Below are 13057 nucleotides of genomic sequence, written 5' to 3'. Positions count from 1 at the left end.
GCCTGGAGGCTGTGGGGGCCTGGACGGGACGTAGCAGGCTTTGGCTCAACCCAAGCAATCCTGAGCAGCTTTGGATACTTGGAGCTTCTGGTGCCAGGGACATGCCATCCTTAGTTCTGGATGAGGTGGCACTGCCTCAGACAGACCCGATGCACAACTTGGGGATCCTCCAGGTTTGCACACCTCCGGGATGTGCATAAGTTGCACCATTCCTGGCCTGAGAGGCCCTGCTCTCAGTCGCTCATACCGTCCCATCTGGACTACTGCAAAGCCCCTTGATGGGGCTGCCCTCGAAGAGCGTTCGGAAGCATCAGCTGGTGCTGAATGCAGCAGCACGGGTAGTAAATGGCGCCAGCTACTTAGCACGTGTAAAACACCACTACCTCGTGAGCTGCGTTGGTTGCCAGTGTGCAATTCAAAGTGCCGGTTGCTTGGGACCAGTTACTTAAAGGCCCGTCTCTCCCCGGTTGTTTCTACCCGTCCTGTCCGGTCTGGCAGGATAGACATGCTTCGGTCCTCTCGGCAAAGGAATGCCGGCTGGCAGGGCCCAGCAGGTGAGCCTCTTCTGCTGTGGCAGCCGCCCTGTGGAATATTCTCCCTCCGGAGAGCAGGAAGACCCCCACCCTGCCGGCCTTTCGTGGGGCCCTAAAGACCTGGCTTCGTGCCCACGCCTGGGGCCCTGAGCGCAGGAAGGGACCCGACTCCTGCCTTTGCAGAGGACGGTTTGTTCCCTCGGCTACCGTGTATTTATTTTTATTATTGTTTGCCGCCCAGAGTTGCTGAGATGGGCAGCTTTATAAACTGACCGAATCAGTCAATAAATGTAGACTTAGGCACGTGTTTGCCTGCACTACTGTGCTGCCCATTCAGCTTATGCTCGTAAAAGCAACATGGACCAGTAAGAACAGCCACGCGACACCTCATGATCCACCTAACTGGGGTTCTCCTTACCCTACAGAACAGCGCGGTTGGGGAGCATCCTGACCTTGGGGGACAAGCTGCCCAGAGAGGGTTGCAGCTGAAAAGGCCACTGCCCGTTCCCACCCTGACCGCCCCGGAGGGAAACACACATGCCCCTCCCCCACTCTCCTCCTCGCCCAGCAGGTGCCTGGTGGGCAGCTTCCCCCTGGAGCCAACAGTCCTGAAGGTAACTGCAGTGTCACTTCTGCTCCGCCGACCAAAGGGGTAATGCAAAGTTGCACACGCACGCACACCCATGCATGTGCTAGTTTCTCTCTCAGAAAAGTGGGAACCCCCAAATGCGCGACTTCCCAGGTGGAGAGATGACGGGCTGAGCTCCTGAGGAAGCGCCCTTCTCTCTTCCGATCGAGAAGCAGGAGAGGAGACCCCGGGCGGCACGGCACAGCACGACATGGAGATTCACTGCCGGGGCGGGCAAGCATCTTCCAGTGGAAGCCCAAAGACCGCACAGGCATTAAGGGGGACCCTTCTCCTCCCACCTTGCTGCTTCCCTCGAGTGGTGGGTGGACCCTGAAGGGGAGACGCTGCCCGTGCTCGCTCTCCCACCGACGCCAAAGGGCAATCCCAGCTCAGGCCCACCAAACTGCAGCCTGGGGACAGGACAGACCGAGGCCCAACCGTGCTGACCCCGGGCACCAACTCTGCCCATTTGCAGGCTCCGCACAGCACAGTAAACCGTGAATTAAGCAGAGTTCACGCAACGCGCTCCCAACCAGATATCTCAGTCCAGCGGCCCCGCTGGTGCCAATGCCTCGGCAGGGCTCTGCCCGACGTACAGAGCGCATGTGGTGGGGAGGCACCCCAGGAATTGCCGCGCTCCAAGGTCCAGAGCCCTTTGCCTCAAGACAAACCCAAGGCTCGATGCCCCACAAGCCAAGCAGGCATCTGCCGGGCAAACCATCCTTCAGCCCCCCTCCCCTGAAAACACAGCTGCAGCAACTGCCAGGGCACCCAGGAAAGCCTGCCCAGGAATGGCCGTGCCAGAGGGCCAGCGTGGCAGGGGTGGCAAGGCAGGCCAGAGCCTGTGTCCAAGCTGGGGCTGCCCCTGGGCCCCCTCCAGGAGGGGCGCCTGCAGTGGACCCCAGGCCAGGCCAGGCCAAAGCTGCTCAAGGCCACCCAAGGCCCTGCCCCACTCTCCCTTCCCAACTCCGGAGGCAGGAGGCCAGAAACACCGGCTCTTCCAACTCCACCGGACGCCCTCCAAGCACTCAGGTCCGGCTGGTCCTCTGAAGACCCCTGCAGTCTTCCTTCTGCTCACAGGACCTCGCTGGCCTTTGGTCACATGAAGGCAAAGGGAGGCTGTGCCCACGAACACACACACACACACAATTATGTGGGGGCAGGATCAAACTGGCATTCAGAAGGATTTCTTTTAAAAAGCAGCGGCTGAATCCACACTAAGAAAAACCATGTTATGTTACCATCCTTTATGAACGCGGCACTTCAGGCTTCGGGGGGAAGGGCTGGAGGAAAGGCCCCTTGGTCTGGCCCATCACCCAGCTGGGCCACAGGAAATCACCCACCTCTCCAACCCTCAGGACAGCCAGGCTGGGCCCCACCACCTAGACCTCCAGACGCAGCCTGCTGGGGAAGCCAAGCGCGGGGAGGCTGGCCAGGCCACCTCCGGGTGCTGCGAGGGGCGCTTTCCAAAGGACCCGGTTCCTAGGAAGGACTCGGTGTCTGGAATACGCAGCACAGACCTTCGGAATTGCCAGCCTGGGGCTGGCTCAGATGCCCAGCTGCTGCCAGGCCCAATGAGGGCCACTGAAATCCAGCTGTGACCGTGTCCCCCAGCGGTCACCACGGTTCGGGCAGGCACTTTGTTGGCCTCGGCCTTTGGCCCGGGAGCAGCCTCAAGGGGAAGCCCAGAGCTGCCCTCCATTCGGCCGCATTCAGTCCTCCTGCCCCCGACGCTGGAGGCTCCAGATGACTCCCCTAACTGGCCGCCGACGGTAGCCCTCTCTCCAGCCCCCGTTCAGAACGGGCCGGACTGACTCTGCAAGAAGCGGCCGGTCCTCCTTCGGCTGCCCGCGGCCTGAGAACGCCACCGCGGGGGCTGACGACGGGGCTCGGCGGGCCTTCTGGGGGCGGCTCGCCCGGGCCGAGCCCGCCGCTGGGGAACCGCGCCCCCTCTCGCCCTCCGGCGGCGCGGGGAAGAGGGCGAGGTCTGGCGGGCCGCCCGCCGCTTCCTGTCTCCGGCCGCAGGCGACGGAAGTCTGGCCGCGCCCGGCCTCGCCCTGCCCCGCGCCGGTGGGCGCCGTGCCGCCGCCGCCAAGGTGAGCAGCTCCTCCCGCCGCCCCCGCCTCAGCAACGGGCACGCCCCCCCCCCCGCTCTCTGGACGCCCTCTCCGGCTCGCCGGCGGAGCTCCGCGCCCCTCGCCCGCCCCGGGATGCTCTGCGGGGCCCGCCCCGGCCGAAAGGTCGCCGCGCCAGAGGCGGGCGCGCACCTGGCAAGCCGCGGGCTCGTCCCCCTCAGTCGCCGAAGAGCAGCGGCGGGTCGCGGGAGGGTGCCGAGGCTGCGCTCGCCCTCCGCCCGTCCCCGCGCCCGCGCCCGCGCCCGCCGGCCGCCACGTGGTGCCAGCCGGGATGAGGCTTGCCAGAGCGGGGCGGGGCGGGGCGGGCGCCGGGGACTCGTGAGAGGCCAAGAATGTCAGGCCAGCCCCGCCGGCCTGCCCGGGCTTGATGCGCCCGCTCCCCCCGCCCCCGACGCAGGGCGAGCCGGGCTCCAAGCCGCGCGCCGGGCTGCGGACGCTACCGCTGCCAGGGAGCAGAGCCGCCCGCCCCCTCGGGGGCGCCCGGACGGCGGGGGGCGCGCAGCCTCCGCGGCTCCAGCGGGAGGCCTGCGGGCAGGAGGGGGTTACAGGCCCGCCAGGGGCTGGCCCCGCGCCGGGTGTGGGCGGATGAATCAGCATCCGCTGGCGCTCGCCCGGCGCTCCTGCTGCGGGAGCACCACCTGGCCGCCTCCCTGAGCCGCGCCGGCTCGGATCGGGAGAGGGGCGCCGAGGGCCGCAGGTTGGCGCGGGGGGGCGGCCGGGCAGCGAGCGGGGCTGCCGGCCGGGGGTCGCGGACAGCCCCCTGCCGCAGGTGAGGCTCTCACGCGCTCTCGCCTCTCCCCCGCAGGCCTCGCGCTGCCCGGGGACCGACCGGATCGGACCGCCGCCCGGAGCCCGCCATGCGCCCAGCCCAGCATGGAGCCTGCCGGGAGCCTCCTGCGGGGCAAGCCCTTCTACTGCCGGGAGTGGGCGCTGGGCCGGCTGGCCCTCAGCCTGGAGGGCGGTGGCGGCGTGCTGGTCACCGGGGGCCCCGGCAGCGGCAAGACGGCGCTGTGCACCGAAGCCCTGTGGCCCACCTCTGAGCCGGGCCTTCGGGTGGCGCTGGGCGACTGTGCCCTGGCTTGGCACTTCTGCCAGGCGCACGATGCCACCACTTGCACTCCCCACGGCTTCCTGCTCCGGCTGGTGGGGCAGATCGAGCGCTGCCCTCTGCTGCCCGGCTACGGTGAGCACCTCCGTCGGGTCAGGGCCCCCCAGGCCCTGGAGCCGGCCACGTGCAAGGACCCGGACGAGGTCTTCCGGAGGTAAGAAACACCCCAGCTCCCCTTGTCTGCCCCCTGCCCGAGAACGAGCTTGCCACCTGTGCCAGCCTCAGAGCCCACGGACTGTCTGGTAGCTCCTGCTAGGCAGGCTGCCATCCCCAGAGGAGATGGGCAGCCACACCGCCTGAGGACGGGAGGTCCAGGCACAGCCCCCCCCCCAGCTGGTCCTGGCTGTCCTCTCCAGGCTGCATAGGGGGCAGAGGCCAGGCGTTCCCCACCCCAGCCAAGAGACAGATGGTAGAAGTTGGTCCAGTGGGATGTTTTGTAGAGCAGGGAGGGCAGCCCTGGCCACATCTGGCCATCAAAACTTTTTGTTGGCCACTTGGGATTCCAGACGCTTTCCTCCGTTGCCCTACACGCCCTGGAAGTTGTAGGGATGGCTGCCGTGGGGGGGCAGTTGCAGGGAGTGGAGTTCATCCTGGCCAGGGAGTGCCACTAGCCATCCCCAGTAACAGAAACGCCACCAGTGTGGGACAGGCTCAAAAGACACCCCCCCCCCCCCGCATGCTTCGAGAGCTGCCTGATCAAGGTCGGTGCTGGATTTCCTGGAGGAGCACAGATGATGCAGGAGCGTTTCCTGCGTCGCCAGCATTCCTGAGCCAGGGCTGCCTTCCTGCTTGGCTCTGCCTCTGCCACGCGCTCTGCCCAGCACGATGGAAGCGTCTCTCGGTGAAAAGGGGGCTGTGGACCACGGGCCAGAGCAAGGGCCTTCGGTCGTGCTGGAAGAGCCAGGCTCGGCCTAAGTTGCCATCTTTGGCCCCAGCGGCTAAAGCGGCCTGTCCCTTTAAGGAAGCTGTGTGGACGTGCGGGTCTGCAGAACTGGCCTGCCCAACGGGGCCTGCGTCCGGGCCCCACTCTGGCTCCCAAGTTCTACAGTTCTGTTGGCTGGGCTTTCTCAGAAAGGAGGCTGAGGCACGTCTGGTGTGTTGCATTAAGCGATGGGCATTTCGACTCTTATGCAGTTGCTCTGTTTGCCTTTAGCTGCGTTTAAATTCACTGGCTGGTTCCAGGCTTCCTCTCATCGTGCGCTGTGTCCGAATGCCATTTCCTTTCATCAAAAATAGGCTATAGAAGGGAAGACAGAAAGGAACCTACGAGGCCCGAGGCTGGTGGCCGGGTGCAGGTCGCGCCTGGCCAGACTGGCTCCAGCTGCAGAGCCCTCTGGGCTCCCCTGCCCTGGGCACTTGGTGATGCTACTGCCTGCCCCCCCCATGCATGCTGCAAGGGTCTGTGGGAGACCATCAGCTTTCCCCCTTCTCCCCCCAGAGCAGTGCTGCTGCCCTTGCTGGACCTGCCACCCCCCGTAAAGCCTCTGCTGATGGTGGTGGATGCCCTGGATGCAGGCAAGAGAGACTGTGTGGAGGAGGACCAGCAGGAGGAGGAGAGGGGCCTCACCCCGGGGCCCAGCCAGTCCATTGCCCAACTTCTGGGAAGCCACCTGCGGCTGCTGCCCCCCTGGCTGCTCCTGGTCTGCAGCGCCCGCTCTCACAGCAAGGGGGTGCTGCGCCTCTTTCCTGGTGAGGAGGGCCCTGGGGCGGGAGGGGCAAGGCTTGAGGCTCTGGCAGCCGCCAGCTGTGTGCTGCAGCTGTCCTGGAGCGGGTTCTGAGCAGAGCTTTCTGTGGAGGGGGGCCTTGGACGGTCCAGCGCTTTGGGTGGGGGGGCAGAGGGGACCAGAAGAGTGAACGGGGAGGCCTCTGTGCCCAGATGCTGACCCCTGGCGCGTTTGGGAAGCTGGTTGCCTGCGGTACAGGGACAAGCCATCTCCCCCTCGAGGATAGGTGACAAAGGCATTTTGCTTCCTGTTTGAGGTGGGGACGGTTGGCATTTGGATGCTGAGCGCCCTTCACTGCCAGGGCATGTTGCCCTCCTCCTTTGCCACCGCTGGTCGGGCCATTCTCACCTTCGGCCTCTTCCTGTGCAGGATTCCGACAGCTGTGCCTCGATGACCTCCAGAGGGAACCCGTCGTCTGCGACGTGCAGCAATACATCCTCACCCGGCTAGATCGGGAGGAGACGCTCCGGCGGCGCTTCACCCAGGACGTGACTGGAGCCCTGAGCCAGCTGCCCGTCAAGAGCAGCGGGTGCCTGCTGTACCTGGAGCGGGTGCTAGACGGAGTGGCGGCAGAGCTGGTCCCCCTGCGTGAGGTCCGCCACATCCCAGGGACGCTCTGCGGACTGTATCTTTGGCTCTGCCAGCACCTCTTCCCCCACAACCAGTTTGCCCTGGTCCGCCCTCTGCTAGAGGCCCTGCTGGCAGCCCCGCGCCCGCTGCGGCCTTGGGAGCTTCACGCCGCCATCTGGACGTGCTGTCCGGTGCCCTGGGAGGGCTTTGAGGACCGTCTAGCAGCCTTGGCAGGGCTCCTTCAAAAGGGCCCAGAGGACACCTGCGTTTTCTTCCACGCCAGCTTTGCCGAGTGGCTTTGTGACATCAAGCACTGCACGCAGAAGTACCTCTGCTGCCCAGCCCGTGGGCATGCCCTGCTTGCCATGAGCGCCTCCTGCCGGGCACCAGAACTGAGCCCAGAGGAGGTGGTCGAGCTGGCCCGTCACTTGCTGGCTGCGGAGCTGGGCCTTGCAGGCTGGCAGTTGGCCCTGTGGCTGGTGTGGTGCGGGGTGCCCGTGGAGCGCTGCCTGCAGTCGGAGCTGCTGCTGCTGCTGCCGCCCTTGGAGCCAGCCGTGCTGGAGCTCTTGGTGCTGGCCGGCGCTCGCCTGGGGGGCCAGGGGCCAGCGCCCTCCCTGCGGCACGTCTTGGAGCGGGAGGACTCTGTGCGGCTGTTGCTGGAAAACGGCGCCAGCGTTAACCAGCGGGACGGGAGCGGGCGCACTTTGCTGGCCAGTGCTGCCCACAGTGGCAACCATGAAGTGGTGGGGTTGCTCTTGACTCGCGGTGCGCAGCCAGAGGCCCCTGATCAACATGGACAGACCCCCATGACCTTGGCCGCTCGCCAAGGACACACCAAGGTCCTCCTCTGCCTGCTGGCCCACGGGGCCAGTGTCGATTGCTCGGATCACAAAGGTTGGACGGCTCTGCGGGCAGCGGCCTGGGGTGGTCACAGCGAGGCCGTTGACGTGCTGCTGCAAGCTGGGGCCAGCGTGGACTGCGCTGATACCGAGGGGAGAACGGCGCTGAGGGCAGCAGCCTGGGGCGGCCACCAGGACATTGTGGCCACACTGTTGGAGCACGGGGCAGAGGTCAATCTGGCTGACTCTGAGGGGCGCACGCCCCTCATTGCTGCTGCCTACATGGGACACGGAGGGATCGTGGCTCTGCTGCTGGCCCACGGGGCTCACGTCGACCACGCTGATGTGGATGGACGTACCGCCCTTTCTGTGGCTGCTTTGTGCATTCCAGCGAGCCGCGGCTATGCCAAGGTGGTAGAGCTTCTCTTAGATTACGGTGCTTCTCCGGGACACGCCGACCGGGACAACGCGACTCCCTTGCTGGTGGCTGCCTACGAAGGCCACACGGATGTCGTCGAACTGTTGCTGGAGGCCGGGGCCGAAGTGGATGAGGCAGACTCCAGGGGCTGTACCCCGCTCTTGGCTGCTGCTTCCATGGGTCATAGGGCGGTCGTAGAGACTTTGCTGCTTTGGGGTGCAGCCGCCGACACACTGGACAGCGAGGGCCGGACTGCTCTGGGCATTGCCGCTGGGCAGGGCAGCGAAGCCGTTGTCCGGGCTCTGCTAAAGCGGGGCTTCAGTGAAAATCACCGGGATGGGATGGGATGGACCCCGTTGCACTTGGCTGCCTGGCAGGGCCACCAGGGGACTTGTGCAGCCCTCTTGGAGGCCGGAGCCCACGTAAGTGAGCCCAACCAGGATGGCCGAGTCCCGCTGATGCTGGCAGCCCAGGAAGGACACGTGGAGGTCGTGCAGCTCTTGCTTGAACACTGCTCCCCTATCGACCACCAGGGGTACGACGGGCTCTCTGCCCTGTCTCTGGCTATGCTGGGTGGGCACCGCAGCACTGCCGAGCTGCTTCTGCGCAAGGGGGCGGATGTCAACTTGTTTGACTCTGAGGGCCGCCCCATGCTCTACCTTCTGATGCTGGAGGGGGGTGTGGAGATGGCTGAACTGTTACTGGAGAACGGGGCCAGCGTGGAGGGGAGCGATGCCCAGGGCCGCACTGCATTGCACGTCACGTGCTGGCAGGGGCAGGTGGAGGCCACTCGGCTGCTGCTGAGCTACGGGGCTGATGTGGATGCCCTGGATAAGGAGCACCGCTCGGCCCTGCACTTGGCTGCCTGGCAGGGCCACAGGAGGATTGCCCGCCTCTTGCTGGAGAGCGGAGCGCAGCCCAACCACAGCTGCAACCAAGGGGCCACGGCGCTGGGCGTGGCTGCGCAGGAAGGCCGAGCTGACTTGGTGAGGGTTTTGCTGGAGCACGGTGCCAGCCCCAACGTCCGGGACAAGGCAGGGCGCACCCCCAGGCGGATGGCAGCCAGGCAGGGCCACCAGGCCGTACTTAAGCTGATGGAGTGTCACGGGGCTTTGCCAGCGCCCGTCTGTCCCCAGCTGGGCTCCTCCAGCAGCTCGGCCAGCAGCCCTGGCCCCCAAGGCAAGCAAGGCCGCTCCCCCTCGGCCTCGCTGGATTCCACCGGCGAGCCCCGCCAGTCACGGCCTTCCTGTGGCTCTTCAGCCACTCCTTCCACATTCCACTCACTCGCCACCTTCCAGACAGTTCCAGTGGACACACTCACCGGGGCACAGCAGATGAAGCAGTACTCCCCAACCCACCTTCCTCAGCCAGGCTTCTTGGTGTTTCCACCCTCTATAGCTCAGGACAAGCGTAGTGGGGAACTGGGGAGCCCCCTGGTCTCCATTGACACCCTGGCCCCCCACCTGCACCTTAAGGCAGCCATCAAGTTGCAGTTTGAGGGCCCCACTTGTGGCTATCACTATAAGCAGGAAACTCCCCTTTGACGGGGGGGGGCAAGTCTCTGCAGGCACTGTTGCAATGCCAGCATGGCAGGTCTGCAAGGGGTGCCACCCTTGGCACGGGGTGTTTCGGCACTCATGGCTGCCTCTGGCAGGCTAGGAATACTAACGGGACTTCCTAAGACAGGGACTTCGCTTTAGGGCCTCCTCCAGTGCTCACCCCAAAGACCTGACCCAGGTGCACAGAATTGGAAAGACGGGCCCTATCCAAGGGGGCGGTGCCGCAGTGGTGGCCGGGGGCATCGCGTACTCCCTGTTCTTCCAGGTCTGCTGAAGCCTGGCAATGTGGAGGCAGCGTTCTTCCCGGCAGCTGACAGCCCTCCCCCAGAAAAGGGAGCCAGTGTCCCCCAGCTGCCAGCAACTTGCGACACAGCTGCCAGTTCAGGCAACCTGTGTCCTGGCTGGCTTTCTGCAACAGGCTAGGCTTAAAGCTAGTTAACCACACGCAGTACCTGCATGCACATGACCTGCTATGCACACAAAATTACGGGTTAACATGATGGCCTTGTTCACACAATGCTGGATCACATACCACCCCGGCCTTTATGCTAGTCTACTGTCTCATGTGAATTCAGCTGCCGTGCCTGGGCTCACAGCAGATACCGGAAGGGAAGCGTCTGGGTGTCTTTGAGCTTCTGAAGGTGATTGTGCGGGAGGCGGCTCAGAGCTGCTCCAAAAGACTGTCAAGAAACGAGGGATTCGAACCGCAAGGAACTCAATTTGACTCAACGTCAGGAGGCTGTTCAAGAGTGGACAGGCTGGCGCCAGAGGGGGTCAGGGCTGGGCTCCTGCACTGGGCAAGACTTCGACTACATGATCTCTCTGGTCCGTTTTGGCCTTCAGTGCTGCCAAGCCTGAAAGCGGACGACTGGAGAAGAGAAATCCTCTGCTTTGGGTTTCAAGATGGGAAGGAAGGGTGTCCTTCCTGGCACTGTGGCTGATCCGTCCACCACCTGGCAGAAAGGAAGCAAGACCCGGACCTGCCATGTCACCCTCGTCCCTCTAACCCCAAGCCCCCTTAAACATTACTACCTCCAACTGTGATCCGAAAGGACACCTGGGAGAGGCTCCTTCCGCTTGACACTTCCTGCCCAAGCAGTCTCCAGATGTGCTGGCTGGAAATTACGGGAGGGAACTGGGCGCAGAAGGCTGGTGGTCTGATTCTCCCTGTGCATATGCATGCACCCAGTTCTGTTTGAGCAGCGCAGCCTGGGGGGCTGGCAGCCCACAACAGATCCAGGGAATTCCCACAGCGTTCTCTGCTCTGGGGAGTTCCGCCCACCCATCCCCTGGGTTGGGCCCTGGTTCGTGCTCTGCCTTTGCCGCCCCTCCCCTGGCGCTGCAGCCCTCCACGCCTCCGTTGGATCAGCCACCCAAGTGACTTTGAAACAACTTGATACCAAAACTGCCGGGGGGGGGGTGCCCTGGGATGCAGTCACAGCCCCCCCGTACTGCCCCAGTAGAAGCCTCTCCCTCTCCCTTGCGGTGGGAGGGGCGGCAAGGAAGGTGGCAGTTTTACTGCCCTGAGAGGCAGAATAAAGATGAAGTCCTCAATAAAGGCGCAACTCTGATATACCAGTCGTGCTGTCTGTTGGGGGTGCTCGAGAGGGAAGAAAGAAAGGGGAAGAGGCCCGGGTGGACTGGAACCCCCGAGTGGTCTGGAGGAGGTTGGGGGGACACAACCCCTATGCCCACCCCAGTGCAAAGGCCCACCAGGCAGCCTGTGGGAATCGTCAAATTCCACTCTGACCTTGGACTAACAATTCAGAATAAAGGCAAACCAGATGAAACTTCAGAGCCAAATCAGCAATTCAGGAGTTTCTGATTGAAATGAAATTGATATTCCCAATGGACTGTCCTACTTTAAATCATTTCTTGAATCAATTTGACTTGACTTCCTGAACTCAATCATGCAACCTGAAAACCAGTCCTGCGTGCCTGCTGGGGACTTTAGAGGGGTCCCAAGCACCCGCTGCGCTGCCCTCCCTTCCATCCCGTTGATTTTTCCCAGGGGTGCAGGACCCTCCTCAGACCCAAATCCTCCTGAAGCGCCTGCCAGGTTTCACTTTGCAGCAAGCGCAGCCGCTGCGGGAAAGGTGCACAAAGCCTTGAGGGGGGGGCATAGAGCACCTGGTGGGTGTGCAACGGGGGAGTAGGAGGAGGCAGCAGTCCTGGAGGCTGGTCCTGAAAGAGAATGGCTCCCTTTGCAGGGTCAGACCCGTCATGTAGCATTTCAGAAGGAGCCGGAGAGACGTTCTTTGCGAGCAGCCTGGCCCACACCATGGCCATTTGGTGGACCCAGCCATCTTGAAGCGGCGCTCTTTTCCTGGGTATCTGAGGGATCCTTGACTCCCTCTGCTGGAGTCAGCCTGGGAGGGGGCTATCTGGTCTGGCAAGCTGTGCCAACCGGGGGCCTGGCGCTCCCTTCATTGGTTGGGCCCTTGGCCTTCTCTGGGCCAGGATGTCCCCCCGCCCTGCCCTCCAGGACCTAGCGGGTCTTCCCACTGCTTGGGACCTGAACCTCCTTTCCCAGCTTGCTCAGCTTCATGCGCGGGGGAAAAGCTGGGACCGCAGTTTAGGCTGGAGGAGGAGGAGAAGGGACAGCCGAGCTCACTGGGAGGGCCTCCGCCTCTAAAGCAGTGGCTTGGACAAGGGAGGTGAGGGGGCGTAGAACTGGCCGGGGGCTGCTGCTTCCGAGGAAGGCAGAAGATCCCATAGGACGTGCCCGGGCTTGAGCGAGGAGCTGAAGGGAACAGGATGGAAGGAACAGGGAGAAATGTCCAGCTGTGCGTCTGGGGAGGAAATGCGACTGAGGTGCCAGTCGGGGAGTTAAAGTGACTCTGCAGTGCGAGGCCACTGCTTAAAAGGCCAGGGCCGTCTTGGGGGCCCAATTGAAGGAGCACAGAGCCCGGTCCCCTCTCCTCTGCCCTGGTCAGACCCAGTGGGCGAAGGGTGCGGGGAAAGGGTTTGAGGCAGGCACCCCGGCCACGTGAGGGAACCAGCTGCTCCATGGGCTTCTTTGCCGGAGGCCATCAGACTGAGGCCAGCGGGTCATCTGTCAGGAACGCTGCCTGGGCTCTACGCATGACTGGGCTGGGGGTTAGGCTAGAGGACCTCCAGGGTCCCTTCCCACTCGCGTTCTGGGTTTCCTGCCAACCCCACCTCCAGCTGCACCTTTCAGCCCTGGGCAGGGAGCAGGACAGATGTGAAGAAGGGGCTTCCCTGCACTTCCGTGCCCTGCAGAACGAGGCATTGCCCAGTGCAGAGTTTCTCCTGCTTCAGTTTTACTAGAGACAAGCAGGGCCAAAATAAACGAATCAATCTTCCTTTGCGCTGTTTCTCTACATAACAGAGGACCTGACGACTTGTCCGCCTTTGTGGGGACTAAAACTTTGGGAGCTGCTTACAAAGTGGGGCTGAGTGAGTCCTCTGGTGGGAGTCCCTTCCTCCACCCACCCCCCTTTCCAGTTTGCCTGGGATCCCAGAAATTGCTTCCTGCCCCTGGTGTGCGTGTTAGAACCCCACACGCTTCTATGGTTAGCG

At 63.6% G+C, this 13057-nt stretch overlaps 1 protein-coding gene across 4 annotated transcripts; it reads left to right on the top strand.

Annotated features, from left to right (window-relative positions):
- The first annotated feature begins 3169 nt into the window (after positions 1-3169).
- LOC103058268 (uncharacterized) lies at positions 3170-11085 on the top strand. Of its 4 annotated transcripts, none has more exons than XM_088140325.1 (4): positions 3170-3257; positions 4102-4558; positions 5843-6093; positions 6498-11085. In XM_088140325.1, the coding sequence occupies exons 2-4, from the start codon at positions 4170-4172 to the stop codon at positions 9497-9499; spliced, it is 3642 nt and encodes a 1213-aa protein (XP_087996451.1). In that variant the 5' UTR covers positions 3170-3257; positions 4102-4169; the 3' UTR covers positions 9500-11085. The 4 variants fall into 4 exon arrangements, with proteins under 4 accessions (XP_087996451.1, XP_087996450.1, XP_087996453.1 ...); XM_088140324.1 differs by lacking the exon at positions 3170-3257 and adding an exon at positions 3432-3993; XM_088140326.1 differs by lacking the exon at positions 3170-3257 and having other exon boundaries at positions 4481-4558; positions 5558-6093.
- The last annotated feature ends 1972 nt before the right edge of the window (positions 11086-13057 follow it).

This window comes from Python bivittatus, unplaced genomic scaffold, assembly GCF_059951505.1.
Source record: "Python bivittatus isolate LINGU-HERP-01145 unplaced genomic scaffold, Pbiv_v1 ctg000340_np1212, whole genome shotgun sequence".
In the NCBI taxonomy this organism is placed as follows: Eukaryota; Metazoa; Chordata; class Lepidosauria; order Squamata; family Pythonidae; genus Python; species Python bivittatus.
This window is presented reverse-complemented; position numbering and strand designations above follow the sequence as displayed.